The sequence below is a fragment of the Phoxinus phoxinus genome (assembly GCF_949152265.1).
Source record: "Phoxinus phoxinus genome assembly, chromosome: 16".
In the NCBI taxonomy this organism is placed as follows: Eukaryota; Metazoa; Chordata; class Actinopteri; order Cypriniformes; family Leuciscidae; genus Phoxinus; species Phoxinus phoxinus.
In genome coordinates, this window is record NC_136891.1 from 23,716,295 (window position 1) to 23,735,592 (window position 19,298).

The 19,298-nt window shown below is 35.5% G+C and overlaps 2 protein-coding genes across 2 annotated transcripts; both read left to right on the forward strand.

Annotated features, from left to right (window-relative positions):
- Window positions 1-657: 657 nt before the first annotated feature.
- LOC306983715 (uncharacterized protein) lies at window positions 658-5,625 on the forward strand. Its single transcript, XM_079584335.1, has 3 exons — window positions 658-906; window positions 3,443-3,476; window positions 4,031-5,625. The coding sequence occupies exons 1-3, from the start codon at window positions 727-729 to the stop codon at window positions 4,423-4,425; spliced, it is 609 nt and encodes a 202-aa protein (XP_079440461.1). The 5' UTR covers window positions 658-726; the 3' UTR covers window positions 4,426-5,625.
- Window positions 5,626-16,879: 11,254 nt separating this feature from the next.
- Window positions 16,880-18,602, forward strand: LOC306983399 (uncharacterized protein). Its single transcript, XM_079583752.1, has 3 exons — window positions 16,880-17,075; window positions 17,681-17,717; window positions 17,810-18,602. The coding sequence occupies exons 1-3, from the start codon at window positions 16,905-16,907 to the stop codon at window positions 18,106-18,108; spliced, it is 507 nt and encodes a 168-aa protein (XP_079439878.1). The 5' UTR covers window positions 16,880-16,904; the 3' UTR covers window positions 18,109-18,602.
- The last annotated feature ends 696 nt before the right edge of the window (window positions 18,603-19,298 follow it).

The following is a 19,298-nucleotide window of genomic DNA, read 5'->3' on the forward strand; positions in this document are numbered from 1 at the left end:
TGTGGTTCATCAGATAACATAATAATTTGAGTTTCTTTTGATGAAATCAATCTCCTTTATTGCATTAACTCACATGTTTTATTACAATTAGGCCTAAACATTTTAAGGTAACCAGGTCCTCTACTACCTGCAACAATTTTTTATTTATTTAAATTTTTTTTACAGTGATCACATTGAAACAATTTGATGGAAAATTTAAACATTGTTAAACATTCTGCTATTTGCAAGCACTTTGCAAGCTTGTATAGCTGGACATTTATATATATATATAAATCCGCCATCCTGAAAAAGAAAACAAAAATAATAGCCTATATATATATATATATATATCTGCTACAAAAAAATATATAGCCTATATGTAGGCTATCCTTTGTCCATGCATATATATAGGGAATAAATGAATTTCGTATAGTGTAAAAATATATTTGTAAATAAAAAATACTTAAAAATTATTATTATTGAAGCCTAAAGAGCATTTAGCAGGCATTTAACTTTGCATCGGCCGGGATTAGCCTACTTGAGGTAAGTGTGTGAAAGATCGGTCTGAATAAGCCAAACACATCAAAACTACAGCATCCTCCACACACACGGGCTCTAGCTCGATGCGTTGGAAGGGGATGTTTTTTTGGGGTTTCGTTTGTTCCCTCCTCCGCCTTTTTCGCCGATATAAAAGCGCAGAGTTTCTTCTTAGGGCAGATAAACTCACTCTGTCCGTCACAAGGAAGTATGGACTCAAAGGATGCGCGAGAGTGTTTAGAGAGCGGCGGTGGCGCGCGCTGTCGCTGTGGTAACGGGCGGAGGAAAGCGCTCGCGGTGTTCGTCATCCAGGGTTTATTAACAGCCGCTTGTGCTGCCCTCAGCATCAACATCTATCTCAGCCAGCAGCATGGAGCCAGCGAACAGACCGTAAGAACTCGTTTCTGATCTAATTTCAGTTCTTTACGGACTATAATATTTATTGAGTGATGTATTTGATGTATGATGTAGTATCTACAGCTTAAAGTGCAGTATAAAGTCCTTTAGAGGGCAGTGTTGACCATGAATGGCAATGGTTGGTTTGAAGTGAAGCTCTTCAGACGTGTCACGGGCAGATATTATTCACTTAAATATCTGAGAATATAGATTCATTTTTGTTTTGAGATTATCTTTTTAAAATTATATTAAGGATTTTTGTATTATGTGGATTTGAGTGGGCTTTCAGTGAGAGCAGTTTGTGTTTAGTTTAGTAGCTATTCTTTAAACCACTTGTCTCAGGGTGTTGTTTCATGTGGTCTGGTCTCATTGAGCTTTGCCTTGGCATGTCCCTTTTTGGAAACCCCTGTTCAAATTTATGTGAGTTTGTTTTTAAGATTGTCCCTTAAATGGATTAAAAGGGTCAACCTAACTGTTGAGGTCAGGAGGTGTGACTTTCCATGTCAAAGTAGGGGGCCTACACTAATATCAGATAACGCTATGACACTTACCATGATCCAGCTAGAACAGGATGGTAAAGCTCCAGTTTCCATTTCATCGCTCCATTCTCGTAATGACCCCACTGTGAGTGCCCACACATGTGATGTGCACACACTATTTGGGTTGTGCCCGGTCCTGAGAAACTGTCTGAAAGGGCATTGTACTGGGCAAAAGTGTGACACTTTCTATATGCAGGCCTTTTGAGCCCACGTGTTCCACAAATGCCGTTTTGCTGTGGTCAATAAGTGTTTTTGTGTGATTCTGTTGATTTGACACAGGATGGAATTTTCCATGTCTATCAGAATGAGTGTGTCTGGTATTTCTCATCACTTTGATCATTGCAGTTTCTGTATTTTGAATCAACTTGGCCTGGATACCAAGTGGTGACCCAACACAGTAACAAAACTAGTTTGTTGTAAAATAAAAGTCCATAAAATCAAAACACTGAAATGTTTATTTTATTAATAACATCAAATAGGCTTAATGCAAAAATGAGCAATTTGGTAAATGCATAATTAGCAGCAGAAGTGTGATTTCTCAGCTTAACACAAAGACTGTATTAAAGGTGAACTATGCAGGTTTTTTACCTTAACTGAACAGCTTCGGAGTCATTGGAATGGTTATATTACTTTTTTCGGGTTGAATGGTGGTCGTCTCGCACCCCCTTATCGCCTATGAGCGGAAAAACAACCCCTGCAACTTTGGTCGGTGGGGCGCCGGGTTTTGCGGCCACTTTGGATGGCTTTATATCTAGTCATTGTTGGCTGATATTCTAAATCTATAGTTTAAAATAACACACTAAAAACTAAAATCAGTTTGCTACAAGTGAATATGATAAATATTAATTTTGAAATGTGCTCTACTCTACACAGTTGTGTACTGATGTGTGACCCTGGATCACAAAACCAGTCATGAGTAGCACGGGTATATTTGTGCCAATTAGCCAACAATACATTGTAGGGTTCAAGGGTTCTTTTATGCCAAAAATCATTAGGATATTAAGTACAGATCGTGTTCCATGAAGATATTTAGTAAATTTCCTACCGTAAATATATAAAACATTTATTTTTGTGAGTGAATGCAGCACAATCGCGAACATAGCCTAAATGGACAACTTTCAACTTGAACAACAAAAGGAGATTTTCTCAATGTTTAGATTTTTTTGTTGCACCCTTAGATTCCAGATTTGCAATAGTTGTATCTCAGCCAAATACTGTCCTATCCTAACAAAGCATACATCAATGGAAATCTTACTAATCTCAATTTCAGAAAATTGACCCATGTGACTGGTTTTGTGGTCCAGGGTCACATATAGGGACAGTTCTCTTCAAAAATTAGTGTTCTAAAGTAGGCCTGTCGCAGTTATTGAATAATCGTCTGATCGTGGTCACTCGATCTAATTGCAATTGTTTGAGATAACCGCAAAAATTGTGCAATTTAAATTTCAATTACATTTTGCCATCCCAAAAAAGTAATTTTATTGCAGTTATATTATAAATAACTAATTATATACAGTGTGTGTGTGTGTATATATATATATATATATAATGTTGACAAATAAAAAAATTGTAATACATTTTCACAGCATTAAAGTAGGCTAAATTATATGGGCCTGTTTTTAGTAAAACATTTATTTTTTAATGATATACAATTCAAAGATAGGCTTACACTGTAAACGACATGAATAAAGCAGAATAAAAACGTTAACGCTATATCGTCAGTTCAGAATTCATAATCGCTACAGGCTCGCTTTTTGTGTTGATGTCAGATAACTGATACAGTGTTGATGTTTTCTCCTCCAGCGTGATTATGATTATTACTGTTATGATTATGACGCTTTAGAGAGTCTTTAAAGAGTCTGATTTGTTTAGCTATTCCAACTTTGCATGATTATATGGTTAGTTGGATTTTGTACATTTACATTTGCAGTTGGATACTGTACATTTAATATATTTTACTTAGCCTAACTTTTGTTTTGTGCTTTTCACAGGACACAGGGATATACATGATGATGACCAGTCCCAGTAAGTGTTCCTATTATCTTTCAGATTCATTTTCAGAAAATAAATAATAAATCCTCCTATAAAGAGTTAAAGCAGATAGAGCGCCATAAAGTGCAACACAATTTTGTGATAATTATATACTTGTAGTTTTTGATTCAGTGTCGTGGTGTTCCTCTTTGTTTGACATCTATGAATTTATTCAGAAAATGCATTCAACTTGTATTCATTTCTGAATTAAGAGCTGCAGACCCTTATGACAATGTTAAGGTCAATAAGTGTCTCATCTCTAATATCACATAAGTTGACTTCTTTATAACAGTGCAAAGTCAGTTCGAATTGTAAAATGTAATTTGGTCTAACTCCCCTGAAACATAATTTTTTTTTCTCCAAAACCAAATGAAATCGACACATCAAGAGTATATTTCTAATTTTTCTTTCTTTAGACGCTTTTAGAACTTTTTAGCATAACTACTTACGAAAGGTGAAATCAGCTTATTAATGTCAGTCTCAGAAGAAACGGATATAGAAGAAAACTAAACGACCGTCTAATTCTCACTTCTGTGTGTGTGTGTCAGAATTAGATGGAGATGAGCCCAGATTCAAAATCCTCTGGAACCAGACAGTGGATCTGTACGATGCGAAGAGGGTGAAGCTGCCCTGTGGAGGACCCTACATGGTCTATCTGTGGGCTTGTATGAAAACCTTACAAACGAATGACAAGGTTGCCAACCTGACAATAGAAACGGGGGATAAATCGTTCCACCTGCAGACCCTACAGGCCAACGAGTGCAAGGAAATGCAGAAAGTGATCATGCTTTCTGATAGAAACGAAGTCACGATGAAAGTCGAACACGACGAAGGCACCATCCAAATTACTGAGCTCTTCTTTGGCCTGCACTACATGCTGGGATCCCAGTGCTTCCCTACTCCACTTGATGAGGAAAGCTACAAGCGCGTCTCAACTGGATAAGGTGCTCGTCCTTCACAAGAGCCGTTTAATTGATAAAACTATGACGAAATCTCTCGCTTTCACCCAGTTTGAAATATTAGGACGATGCCAGTCAAAACTCGCCCTGGATAAAGTGTAATCGTGAAGCTAAAATTTGCAGAGCTGCGAATACATTTTTCCATAGAGGAAAAGTCTCTGTTATTTTTCCACACTATATTATAGCTTCCAGGCTCTTCAAGACGGACTATTTGTCAAACACCTATAGCAAGTGGAAGTGGGCGATGACGTGGTATTAACCGTAATTGCACTGTCAGCTCAAACAGAGCGTTTCTCACCACAATCTGGATTAGTGGTGGTTCCATAAGCTCTTCGAATGTATCGAGACACTGTGGTTGGAAAGAGAAAGGAAGGCCTTTAACTGAAGTTAAACCAGCTCCAGATCATTTTGAAGCTACTTCTGATATAGCACTGTACTTTGAGAAGGAATAATTCGAATGTCTTCAGATATTGTCCTGATTCAGCTTTTATACTGACAGCAATAATGTTCTCAATGTTTGTTTTTATCATTATATTTATATCAAAACCGGAAGACCCCCCTATATGCGAAAGGAAATATCAACGGGTAACATTTATATTGCAGTTTCCTCTTTGGAACAGACATTGAAAAATGTTTGTAGTACAGAAATTAATGTTGTTTTTTATGATGATTAAGTGTCTAAAACAGTTTAATTATGTAAACTGTTTGTGATCGAATGTTTGATGCTTTATTTAAATCAAAGTCATTGGATAATGTAAGGATTGAATCCACACCGTCAGAACTTTAAATGTTCCGGTAGTGCACTTTCCCTTTAAGAGCACATGTCAGAAAATGTATTTATTGAAATGAAAGTGTTTTTTTTTTTTTGTATTATTATTTAAATCAAACATCGTGATTGTGAACTAAAGCACTAAAAACCTCAAAAGCAAAAACCAAACAATCATCCACATCTCATTCATTCACTCATCTCATGAACATTCATTTAAATTCAGACATTTTCCACAAGTTTTTAGTTTATTTTGTTTTATTGTCAGTGCAATGCGTTTGTTTATCGAACATGACCCTAAATGTCTTTCTTGCTCAATCAAACCCCTGCTGCAATTTCTCTAGTGATATTTTATTTATACAGCAAGGTTTGCACTTCTATTGTATAGCTATTATACACCATCAATAAAGAGATGCTGAAACAATTTTAGTCATCTGCATGTATTTTTTTCAATCATTTTGCATAGTTTATATTCTTAGCCCATATCTTTGTCTTGTTTTCCAGACCAGTTTTCCATTAATTCACCTCATAAGCAAATCTGCACAGAACATTAAGACTTGTCAAAAATGTATCTTGAATATGTGTATTGTGTCTTGTGGCACTAGCTGATTTCTTTTAGACTGGTAACACTTTACAAACAGTTCATTAATTAATTAATGCTAATCTATAATATTGTTTATTCATAATACAACTTGAAATGTTGTATACAATAGTAGAAGTGATCATGATCCAAGATGAATAAATCCTAGTTCATAATACCTAATGCATAATCGTCTAATAAAATGTTATTGTCAAATCGTATGCGTGTCTCCCTTTCAGTCATTCCTGCCAATACATGCTTGTTTGCATCCAGGCAGTTATTTCAAAATTGAAAGTAAAAGTACGCTATTATGTAAAACATGTCACTGTAACACTATCCCGCTGAATCCTCCGATTGCATGATTGTGATGTCACTGAGGAACCCCCCGGCTGTTCACCAGGGAATTATATCAATCTCCAGATCTCTCTCATTGTTGTTGAATCACACCCTTAAAGGGATAGTTCACTTTAAAAATAGAATGATGTCGTCATATACTCACCCTCAAGTTGTTTCAAACCTGTATGCATTTCATTCTTCTGCTGAACAACAAAGGAAGATATTTTGAAGAATGTCAGTAACCAAACAGTTAACTGGTCCCATTGACTGCCATAGTATTTTTGTTTCCTACTATGGAATATTATATTCTTCAAAATATCTTCCTTTGTGTTCAGCAGAAGAAAGAAATTCATACAGGTTTGAAACAACTTGAGTGTGAGTATATGATGACATACTTTTTATTTTAAACTATCCCTTTAAATTCCATTAATTTTCAATGAAAGAGATAAACATTTATCTTTACAAAATTATAGTAGGCTATGTATTTTATTAATCTGGGATTAAAATTCCACGTAAATATGAAAATAAAGGATTTAGAAAAATAACGTGAAGAAAAAGTTATTACCGGTACGTAAATTTAATAAGATATATGCCTATTTCTAGGTCACTAATCTCAAATAAGCAGTTTTGCATATGTGACTTTTTTACAGATGATCAGATGGAACATTCTTGCTATTCTCAAAATGCTGATAATATAATTTGTAATTATTTAAAAACAAATCAAAAACACAAGCATTTTCCTTAATGGTCTCAGTCTAGACTTGTGACTGTGACAATTAATTTTGACGACTCAGAATGGTGAGATTTATATAAACACATATATTGTGTTTTTAGTAATTGTTGGTTTGGTGTGTTTGAGTGCTCATTACAATTACACAGCAAAAGTTCACTGACATTTTTATTTGTGCATGGTAGAAAGCAAATACTGATACTGACATAATGATTTGTGAAATACATAAAATATTGTCAAATACACACAAGGTTTTTAAACAGAGTTGGTTATGTCTAAAGTGACAGCAAACATTTGAGAGAAAATCTGGTGCATGTGTTATATGCGTGTATCTTAGATCCGTCGTGTGCAGGTTTTAAAGCGACAGTAGCCTATAGTAAAAACATGCTGCCGCTTATTCTTAACCCTTTCACACGTCAATTTACAGTTTTTTACAATCACTTTGTTACTATTTTCAGAACCTTGATGTCATTTTTCACAACTCTAGACACAAAACTCACAACCAATGATCAAAATGCACATTTTTCAAAACTCTAACCCTTTTCTCAATTGCTTGGATACAATAATACACATAAAAGAAAACTTTGTTCATTTGTTCATTCAACAAAAATCACCTGTTCAATATGACACAACTTAACATCAAAGTACTACTATTTCAAAAGGCAATTCACACATTACATTTCAAATGTGTGTCTATTCATTTCTTTACAATGATCTAACTATCAAATGATACAACAGCTCAAAATTATAAGTAACTGTTGCATTACTCTTAATGGATAGTTAAATGGAAACAGACAAACAATCTTCCATGTTTACAAATCATGAAAGTTTCAAGATAACGAGATTCATTGTCGCCAATTAGCGTGGAGCATGAACCAATTAGAATACAATATCCATGGATGTAGCCTAATATTTTATCATAATGCTTCATCAGACACTGTGTCTATGGTCCCAAATACTGTACCACCTTTTCAGACTATTTCCAGTATTGACAGTACTGCACTGTATAGATGCAGGCCCTTGTAATTGCTTGTCCAATTCTGCCAACTCGCTACTGATGATTGAGTGCACATTGTGGAATGAGTATATACTGTAAAGAGTTGATTGGGATCCAATTGCAAGAGCATAGTGATGCGTAACATGGAGCCAGCAGGTGATCCAGGTCACAATGGAGGTCAAGCAGTGGTGGGAGGAAGACGAGGAAGACGTGTTGGTCAAAGGAATGGCAGGGGACAGGCACTCCTTCTGAGAGGTGGTCGTGGGCCTCGTTTGAGAGGTGTGGGGGAACGTGGAGGACAGGGCCACGGACCAAGACAGCGGCAGCAACAGCAGAGTGTCCAATGAAATTCGGGCAATAGTTGTAGACCATGTCATACGTAAATCATGGCATGACAATGACTGAGGCGGCTACAATGATACAACCAAACCTCAGAAGGTCAACCGTGGCCTCAATAATCAGAACTTTCCGCAATGAGAACCGGTAAGTTATCAGCATGCACTAAACATTATGCTACTCTCAATTGTCAAATGACTGCATACCAATGTGTATCACATAATAGGTGATGTGACCAAGTGTCTTCTTACTCTAATGTTCCCTGTAGAATTGTGACCAGGCCCAATAGTGGAGGCAGAGGCAAAATTCTAACTGACCAACAAGAGCAGGCTGTGGTCGATTTGGTTCGGGCCAGAAATGATATTCGCCTTACAGAAATTCGCCAATCATCAGCATTAAACATATTCTCTCTACAACTGCAGTACTTTTACAGAGATGTATTTACTGTACATGTAGCACCATAATGAAACCTGTATCACCTATTTTGTTCTACAATATTTAATGATTGTACGAACAATGACACAGTGAAACTATTGGTTGCTTGTGTGTGGGTGATCTATAGTTATGTTTCAATGGTATTTCACAGTAAATTATTTTTTTGAACCAATGATTGTGCAAGTGCAAGATTTCTTTAAAGATGTGAATGCACAATGCAATGTTTTGAACATTAGACAGCCTGTGTTACAAGTGATAACCGTTTTGAGTTTTGTGTCTAAAGCACGATTGAATTTGGCAGTTGATCACGTGATGCGTACGCTCCAGGGACCAGCCTAGACTGATCACACCGGTGTGATCGTACGTGCGAAAGGGTTGGGATAGTTCACCAAAAATGTTTAATTCTATCATTATTTACTCACTCTAATGTTGTTCCAAACCTGTATTAATTTTGTTCTTGTGCTGAACACAAAAAAAGATATCCAAACAACAATAAAGAAGATATTTTGAAGAATGTGGGTAACCAAACCGTTTCTGGTCCCCAGTGTATATTTTTGATATATATTTTCAACAGAAGAAAGAAACTTATTCGGGTTTTAAAAAACTTAAAAAAAACGTGTGAAAAATTTTATTTTGGGGGAACTATCCCTTTAATGGTAATAAAACAACAAAACACAAAGAGATAATCACTCACTGACTGAGAACTTTAATGGAAGCTTTAATAATAATCAATGTATAATTTATACAGTGAAGTCTATGTAGTGTTTTAATTTCATATTTGTTCATTTAATTACTTTCTTCAATGCTACTGCTAAATACTCCTGCTATATCTGAAAAAATAAAGCACTGTTTATTTCATTTGTATATTAAGTTGTGTGTCTTTGTTCTTATTTTAATAACAAAGAAAATAATTACAAAGATTTTTATCTTCGCCACTTTGGCCTAAATGTCTGTCATTATTTTTATTTTCTATTTTATTACCTAAGGCTTTGTTTTTATAATAGGGACATTAGTTTGGCTGTAATGCTCAGTCAAAATAGTAAAACCAACTTGAAAAAGAATCGTGATAAAAAAATCGTGAATCGTGATTTTCCTGAAAAAATCTTGATCTGATATGTTTGCCATACGCTGTTCAGCCTTATTCAGTATGTTCGAAACGGACTCGGACACAGATGGAGAGACTAAGGAAGAAGTTACAACTTTCAGAATGCAACAGGACATTTCTAAATGGTTAGTTGGTGAATTTATGTAGTTGTTGTTGAGTTAAGTTGATTCAACTCATCAACTAGCATGTTCCATCATGATCATCTATAAACTGTTGTACAGGTGCTCATGTGGGAACTGTAGTGGGATATCTAGAGTCAGACAATATATGCTGCATGGAGATAGAACAGGTATCATTTAGTGTAATTACAGTTATAATTTATATAATCATCTTTAGGCAGATATAATGTTTATGTGGCGCAGACATTACTTACTGTAGGTGCTTTAGCAAGGATATAAACATGGGGGACTATGTGCGGCTCACTCAGGGCAGGATCTATAGTTTTGTAGGAGACATAGGTTCCCATGTACCCGTTTGACGTTTTTTTTTTTGTTAACTTTTTTTTTTGGGGACCCTCATGGTGTCTAGTCAAGAATTTTTGATGTTGCCAACTAATGTCCCTTGGGGAATGCTAGTGGCAAAAAAAAGAAGCTGATTTTCATATCTCCTGAACCACACAACATAAAAAAAAAGAAAAAATGAGCCCACTTTTTCCATATAATTCTGACATCAGGAATCAAATGGAAAGGTCATTTACATGATACAACCACTCTTTATTGGTAAAAAAACAAGCAAATGACACATTTTAGGCCCATAACAATGTAACATTTGCTATTTTATTTCGCAATAGTTTCCTGCATTAGTCCTGTTTGTGAATGAGGATTCAAATCGTGCGGATTATTGAGATACATTGTGCTATATCTTTTATAAGCGATCGGGCTTACGATGTTCGCCCGCTAGACGAAAAACTTGGCAAAAAGTCCTGTCGACTTAACATTGCGACAAACTTTGGTGAGCTCTGAGCGAGGATTTCATAGAAACATACAGTATGGGTTACCACATTTGAAGAGGCTGGCAGGCTCTGTAAGAACATACCTCACAATGGGGTGTAAGTTGTACCGTTGGGGGGCAAGAGCTGCCCAAAGTTGCCCCATAGACATACTATGGTGAAGGGACGACGCATGAAACAGGGATTGCGCATACTTAGTCCTTTGTCATTTTCAAACTTCAAACATGCTGTTAGAGCAATACATAATTACAATAATTGTCAATATTTCAGAGTTCCCCCCTTGTGCAATCTAACATATCATGAATGTGCTCTGTGAGCAAGATTTACTCAGAATAGATGAGTAATGTGATGAGGTATTGAGATACAGGGTTAGTTCACTTAAGAATGAAAGTTCTCCCATAATTTACTCACCGTCAAGTCAGACTTTCTTCTTGTGAATGGGAGTGAATGGTCCCTTGTTTTTTTTAATCCCCCAAAAGCACTAACCCTTTAAATGTTAATCAGTAAATACCAGTAGTTGATGATTTCTAGTAGGCTATACAGTTTTCTGTAATGTATCGCCTATATGTAAATCTGATCTGAATACATGGGAACAACATTTTGAACCAACAGTGCCACATTAATTTCAGTGTATCTGATATTAATTATCAGTTCTTAAACACAAAGAAAATGTGTTATTTAAAAAATACGTTTTTTTTTGTTTTTGAGACCATTGCCCCAATTTTTCCACTGAAAAAAATATATGAATTCCTGTTAGCCTACTCTGCTTCTCAGATGTATGATTTTCAGTATGCTTTGACGAAACATGTCAGAACATGCTTGACACTACTATACTGAATGCAGTTCCTGGGATTCTGTGCTTTTTTTTTTGTGTCACCAGTAATGGTCATGATTTTACTGCCTTAAAATGTTGATCAATGTCAATTTTAAAGCGGTCTTAGTCATAATAAATAACATAATTTGAACTCTAAGTATATTGAAAGTGATTAAAAAATAAATGTTTTTGAGACATTTTAAAGCATTTGAACAACCATATAACAATTTTTTTCTACAGTATTTCCCTAGGCTTGCTTGCCCATTAAACAGTTACTATTATGATTTTGATAATGATTCTCTCTAATGTATAGAGTTTTTCCAATTATTAAATTTATTTTAACAATAAAGGGTTTTAGCATGACCCTCAGTTTATTGTCCACTGTAGAAGTTTTTTTAAATTACAATGTTACAAAACATGTAGTTCTTTGATTTTAGGTCAGAATGTCCACTCTTTAAACGTTCACCCTGTTAAATCAGAGGACAGTGGACACTGAGAGTGTATATAGTGATTGTGAAAGCAATTCGTCCTTGGTGTGAACCTGCCTTTAGTCATGGAACAAAAGGTTGTCGACGAATGTTTTTTGCCATATAGTTTTCATTAACGAAATCATCATAGTAAAATATCAAGTGTCTGCTGTCTGCATCTTATTACTTAATACTGAAGAACATCTCACTCTCTCACTAGAGAAAGGGTCGATTATCCACTAGTTAATCAATAGCAGATGGCGTTGTTCTCTCAGACAGATTTAAAAACAAGGAAAAATGGGTTGCCAATCACACTCAGATGGCTGTTAATACCTGGGCGACCTGTTCAAGTAAAGTCTAAGTGGGATTCCCAGGCTTGACAAATCACATGGACTGTGGATTCAGTACATTTCATTGGTTAAAAACATGCAAATGTTGTCAACTTGTCTACACTTCAACAGTTTTTTTCTGGCATATGGTCTTGAACCAAGCAAGAAGGGGGATGTCTTGGTCTTGGTCCATTGGCTACTACCCGCATCAAATTCAAGGCTCTGACGCTTGTGTTTAGGATTGCCTCTGGATCTACTCCCTCTTAGACCCACTACTCTATTATTGAAAAATAATTGCAAAAGATTATTCATGTAGTGTTAATCTATGAAAAACTACATCACACACAACAGTACAAAGTAGTCACTTTTTTCTGCTCATCCTTACAGTTAAATCAATGATCAACTATTTATTTTCCACTGGACAAACTGTTTAGAAGGAATTGTCGCGGCATGTGCTTCCTTTGTTACTTTGAACTTGCCTCTGCCTTTCCTCTGTTTATATATAAAATGCAACACAAATTGCTAGCTGAATTTTCACCTGAATGACGGTTAACTGCATGACCTTAACAGTGAGATATCTTATCTCGGCTGCATGCGCAGTATAGGGCAAAATGATTTACGTAGGCCAAAATTTGTTTCAGTGTAAGTGTGTTGTTGAAGCCAACGTATGGTATTTTAATCCTGCAAGATCTATTTATGGCATTTAAGATGTTGTTATACCGATACCAGCCTTACAGAATGTTTTTTATTTTTTATAAACAATTTACCAGGTAGTGCAAAAGGTCACACACCCTTCCCTTAGGCTTATTTACCAGCTGATGTTATTGGAGTAGAAGGTGAACATGCGATCCAGAGAGCACTTGGTCATTCATGCACATATACACACCGGCTGTCATTCCCTCCAGACATATCACATATACCTATTCCCTAATGTTTTTTGAAAACTGCTCAACTTTTTTTGATGAGTTAAGTAATGTAAAAATATATGTGGTCATAACTTATTGATCTTTTTTTTTTCTTTTTTTCGGTCGTTTCCTTGTTTACTGTGTATCTCTTTTGTTTAATTAATTAGTTTGAGTTGTGTTTATTTTGTTATGGTGTTAAGTATATCTGGTTTATATACATGAATGTGGGGATTTGTAATAACTCAAGCAAACGTGCTACTGCAGTGGCATGAACATTTTTGTATAGGTTAGTTATTTTGTTTTTTTCTGTTGTTCTGGTACTTTGTTTTATGGGACTAGCATTACTGCAGGATTCCTATTGGATTGTCGTTGCACTTGTAAAAAAACAACACCGTACTCAGAAGATTATATAAGGGTTGATCAATTTTATACCTTTTTAGACATCAACATGTGCAACAGTTAACCTGAGGAGACCCAGCCTGTATAACAAGCTGTACAAGGAAAACATCCCTGAAACTCAGCACACTCAATATTATCAGTAGGCCTTATTTGAAGCCTTATCTTCATTTTCTGATTTGCAAAAATGCCAGGAATGGTATGAATGATTTTGTGTCCTATTAATTGTGATCTATTAATTTATTTAAAAGTACATAAGAAAATGTTGTTTTCTTCAACCTCTCCCATTATATCTCACCTATATGGAATTACAAAACACAGCAGGCTAAAGTTCGAATTCTTCACAAAACACTGTTTGTTTGTTTTTGTAGGGAAATGTATGTTTTTGAGAAATAAAACAAACCCTGAACAAAACATTCAGAGAAATGTAAGAAATACTTGGTAACACTTTATAATAAGTTCAGAAAAAAGTATTTACAAGTAATTTGGAAACATGGTTAATTAGCAGTTTATAAACTGTAGGCATACATTAATAGACTATACAAACAGTGCGTTCTTCATTCATCGTCACTGTAATTTAACAAATGATTATTGTTTAATTTGCTCATATGTAAAGAGTCAGATACTGCTTTGCTAACAACTTATTAACCGTAAATAGTTCTCATTTTAGATTAGGTTACAAAATGTCATTAAGTGCATTAATCCAGTCTTTATTGGACGTGAATAACATTAGTATTAAGTGTTCCTTAAATTGTTTACAAATTAAGCCTATCATAGCCATTAAAAAATGAAGTAATATAATGCTGCCAATATGAAATACATACAAATACTCAAATCACATTGGTAAAATACATCAGTTAGGTTTAGGAAACAGAATATACAGTAGAAACATTAATATACATGTAGAAAGTCCCGATAAAACATGCAAACCCAATGTGTGTGTGTGTGCTTAATGTATTTGTAAACATTTTAAGGGACTCTTAATACTAATGTAATTAATGTCCAATAAAGGCTTATTTAAAGCATTATAAAAGCATAATTAATGACCTGATCTAAAGTGAGAACTATGTATGGCTAAGTTAGTAACAAAGCATTATCTAACTCTTTACATATGAGCTAATTAAATAAAAAACACTGTTAGTTACAGTGATGATGAATGAATAGCTCCCTATTTGTGTGTAGTCTAGGTATTAGCTACAGTTGATCAGCTATTGATGAACTATGAACTAATACTTTGACTGTGCTGACTGCGTTTGGATAGTATGAACGGGGGTTGGTGTTTGGGTAGATCCCTCAGTGCGGAGGCGGCACATGTGTAAGCGTGGGAGGGTGTTTCTCGGGCGGGTTCAATAGTTTGGCTGTTTGGTCTCTGCCTGATGAGGAAACACTGATTATTCAAGCAGTGATGATGAAAGATCTCTCTGGCTGTAAAAAAGGGTTTCACTATATATGATGCAACAATCAAAGAGAATTCCCCCAGTCATTGTTTGTTACCTGCTCACTCTCTCTGTCTTCTCTCTGCCCTCCTCGCCCACACCTGTTTCTGTGCCAGTAAACTGTTGATGCAATCAATATTCAACATGCATAGCTGAAAGTAATGCTTACAGTACTATTAAAACTAGCACTGCCTACCAGCAATGATTGCATGATTTGTTTTTTAAATAGTATATATATATATCTATATACACACAACATAACCTGCAGGGTTCACAGTCACATACTTAATAAAGGCTCAAATGTGAGATGATGCATTGTGGGGAATATCACACATTTATTATGTTGTGTATGTATACAGCATTGTGTTCAATTTTTGTAACTATACTTTACAGCTATGTTGTCTGACAGTAACCGTAACACCTTATCTGTTTGTGCTTCTGGCTTGTGAAAGTACACATGCAGCCAGAAAACTGAACTATTACTGAAGTACTGCTTTTTTGTATTTGTTTTTAGACAGCTTCCCATTTTTTCCTGTAGTCCCTCGTGATGTCTGTGCAATTAATGGGAAGGCAAGCGCTTTGTGGCAAGTATAGTTTCACTAAAAGCCTCGAAACACAGAGCCAAATGAAGTTTCTTTTTGTAGTCTTGATCACATGAAGGCATTGCATCATTTATTACAGTCAGCATCACATGCTTTGATTGCAATGCTGCGATTGCAGAGATAAAAATATGAAAAAACTTTAAAACTCGTCCACCCTTCCAGTAAACCTAAACATAGCACTATTTGGCAAATATATCCGCATAAGAGATTTGTTAGTCGCGTATTAAACGCTTCAATGTACAGCCTTTAGGTATCCACAGGCCAGCAACAATGATATACCTTAAGGCTTCCAAGACTTTTGTTCATCTTCGAAAAACAAATTAAGATAATTGAATGAAACCTGAGAGATTTCTTTCCGGTGGAAAGTTCATTTCACCAAAAAACTTTGAAGCGTAAAAATTTCATAAAGACATTGTAAAAAATAATAATCTGTGAATGAGTAGTTTGAGCAGAGTCTTTTAAAGATACATTGCTTCATATGATGAACAGTGAAAACTGAAATGCGCTTGCTTGACAAATTCATCATATTTGATGTGTTCTGTTTATGTTCGCTGATCAATTTCTATATATGCATGAAAGTCTAAATGGAACCTGTTCATCATTTGAAGCGATTGTGTCTCTTCTTATGGGTTACTTTTTATAATTTTGCAGTGCCAACGTTTTCAAGAGACGGACTGTCAATGGAGGGAGAAATTGTATTCAAATGTTTTTTTTTTGTAATAAACAAAAAAATGTTTGCCTTGTGTCATTGACCATAAAAATTGTTTGGAAAATTGAAGTTCTTAGCAAAGCTCTTGCAGGAGCCACTTGGTTCAATTATTATGGACTACATTTTCAAATGACCAAATACTTTTTGGAGCCACTAAAATGTGCATCATTTTTTTGCTATCCATCCACAGATGAAGAAGGAAAATCTCCCAGTTTGTTTATTTGTCACAAGTGCATGTCTAAAGGTGAACAGCCATAAAACAGTTTATGGGTTATAAAAGGGTGTCTCCTCTAGAGATTCGAGCTCCAGCACGGAGTTCCTGATTAACAGTTTTGTATTCATGAACATGCCTACCAGTATGCGTGGGTGTGTGTGTGGGTAATCCCAGCTCTCTCTCTCTCTCTGCTGTCCCGGCTCGTTGGACGCATGCCATAGCGGCATGCTACCGTTTGTCTGGTTTCAGTAAGGGAACTTACTACTATTTCTGAATGAGTGGGCAGATCCCTGGTATAAAGAGGCTGGGAATATGAGGAGATGCTCATTCATCATTTCACTCACTCAATCCTTCAGAATGGCAACAACTGCCTTCATCTGTGATGTGGAGGACTCTGAGGGATCTGCGGCCAGCCTCCAGCTCAAGCAGCGGGGCTGTTCCTACACGCTCCTCCAGGTCCTTGTGGGTGTCCTGGCGGTTCTCATGCTGGCGATGACTGGATGCATTATCTGGATGAAGATGTCTCAGGTAATCAGGCTGTGTCCTGTTTTTATAATACTGGGTAAAGCTTTAAGTGTAAACTATGTAAGGTAAACTCTGGATAAAGAATAACAGTATCAAAGATTGGGTTGCTACTATGAGCTCTCCCTTAAAGGGATAGTTCAACCACCAATGGAAATTCTGTCATGATTTATGACCCTTATGTCATTCCAATTCCTTTTGTGGATAAGGTATGTTGGAAAATGTCTCAGTAGATTGTTGTCTATATGAATAAAGTCATGGTCAAATGTTTTGGACCCCACTGAATATGGACAAAAACAATCGAAACATTCTTCAAAGCATCTTTTGTGTTCAGAAGAAAGTAAGTCACACTGGTTTGGAACGACAGGGGAAGTAATTGATGACAATTTTATTTTGAGGGTGAACTGTATCTTTAAGGCTAAATATAACATATATATATAATGATTTGATTCTAGACTATTTTCTTTTTGACTGCTGAAGTTATTCAGTAAAAATCTGCAATCTTCAATCCAAATCATGCAACTACAATATGATCAATGTACAAGAATGCAGAAATATGAAACGTTGAGCTTTGTTTTAATTCGGTTTTATTTTTTTATTAAATTCTACAGAATTGCCCAGAGAGGGATTGGATGCTCAGGTTCACAAGTGAGTATTTAATGTCAATGATTGACTTATGCCATATCGAATTATGTTCTGAATGGATTAGTTAATGTTTATGTCTTTGTTTCATTTCACAGAAGGAGAAAATTACACAGAGACAAACTTCGCTTCACCTAGAAGTGAGAAATATGAGATCAAAGGCAAAATCTCTATAAAAAATCCATCAGTTCGAGATTCATGCCCCAGAACCTTCAAGCTGCTTCAGGAACTAACAAATGGCACCGAACTACTTATCACACGACAAAATATCAATGAAATGGTTATACAAACTGTAAAACTTGAGAAAGGATCTAGACTGAAAATAGACCTGAACTGTGATGAGTTTGAGTTTGATGAGGCAAAATCCATCTTGAATGTTTATCAAAAGACTTGCTGACCTCAATGAGAACATATCCAAGCTATTGCTGGTATCCGGCCCAAGTGATAAATCCTCTCTTTATGTTATAGAGATTTACATGCATCTGAATGAACAGACACCTACTATCAATATCAGTGTGAAGAGCTTAGAGGGATCTGACAAGGCCTAACCTGTGAAATGTGTAGATTAGCTAAATGTTTCATGCTTTATAATAATTGCAGAGTTTCTCAAAGGAATTGGGTAAAGCTTTTGTTTGTTCAAAAGTGTGAGTGTGTTACTGTGTACCTCCACTCACACTATATAAATATATATTTAAATAAATAAATTGTTTTAATCTATTTTTAGATAATTGTTGATTGTATTTGCTTTATATTATTGTTGGTTTCCATTTTGTGTGTATTGACGTTTGTATTGCACATAGTGTCCACAGCTTTCTAGTTTCTGTTGTGTAACCATCTGAACCTCTGAAACATGAATGTATTCATTACACACATTATTAAATCATTTGCCAGAACAAAGCATGTTTGCTTGCCTCTCCTTGTGCTTTACGGATGATTAATTTAGCATTTTAAACTAAAATCTAGCTTTATTAAAGGGATAGTTCACACCAAAAAAATATTTTGTCATTAATTACCCTCAAGTTGTTTCAAACCCGTATGAGTTTGTTTCTTCTATTGAACACAAAAGAAGATATGCTATTTTGAAGAATGAAGGTATCCAGACAGTTGACAGTAGCCATTGACTTCCATAGTAGGGAGAAAAAAAGAAACATAGTATGGCTACCGTCAACTGTCTGGATAGCTTCATTCTTCAAAATAGCATATCTTATTTTGTGTTCAACAGAAGAAAGATGCTCATTCGGGTTTGGAACAACATGAGGGTGAGTAAATGATGACAAAATGTACATTTTTGTATTAACTATCCCTTTAAAAATCTATGCAATCTCTAGCTGTAAGAGAGCAGCCATACATTGTCTTGCTGTTTTTCTTATTAACTAACCACATTCAATTGAATCAAATAATAATTTATCATATTGATCATACAACCATTTTTTTAAAATTATTCCCTTGCTCTCATGATTGATGACGGAAAGTTTCCATTTAAATTTTTTTACATCATGATACGATGTTGTGATGTAGTAATTTTCCATTGCAACATTCATTTTGGAAGTTATCCATTGAATAAGACGTATGAAGTCATCGCTTCAT

Coding starts and splice junctions, on each gene's coding strand:
- LOC306983399 (XM_079583752.1), top strand. CDS start 16,905: ATGGCAACAACTGCCTTCATCTGTGATGTGGAGGACTCTGAGGGATCT. Junction 17,076..17,680: donor TCTGGATGAAGATGTCTCAG/GTAATCAGGCTG, acceptor TAAATTCTACAG/AATTGCCCAGAGAGGGATTG. Junction 17,718..17,809: donor TTGGATGCTCAGGTTCACAA/GTGAGTATTTAA, acceptor TTCATTTCACAG/AAGGAGAAAATTACACAGAG.
- LOC306983715 (XM_079584335.1), top strand. CDS start 727: ATGGACTCAAAGGATGCGCGAGAGTGTTTAGAGAGCGGCGGTGGCGCG. Junction 907..3,442: donor ATGGAGCCAGCGAACAGACC/GTAAGAACTCGT, acceptor TGCTTTTCACAG/GACACAGGGATATACATGAT. Junction 3,477..4,030: donor CATGATGATGACCAGTCCCA/GTAAGTGTTCCT, acceptor TGTGTGTGTCAG/AATTAGATGGAGATGAGCCC.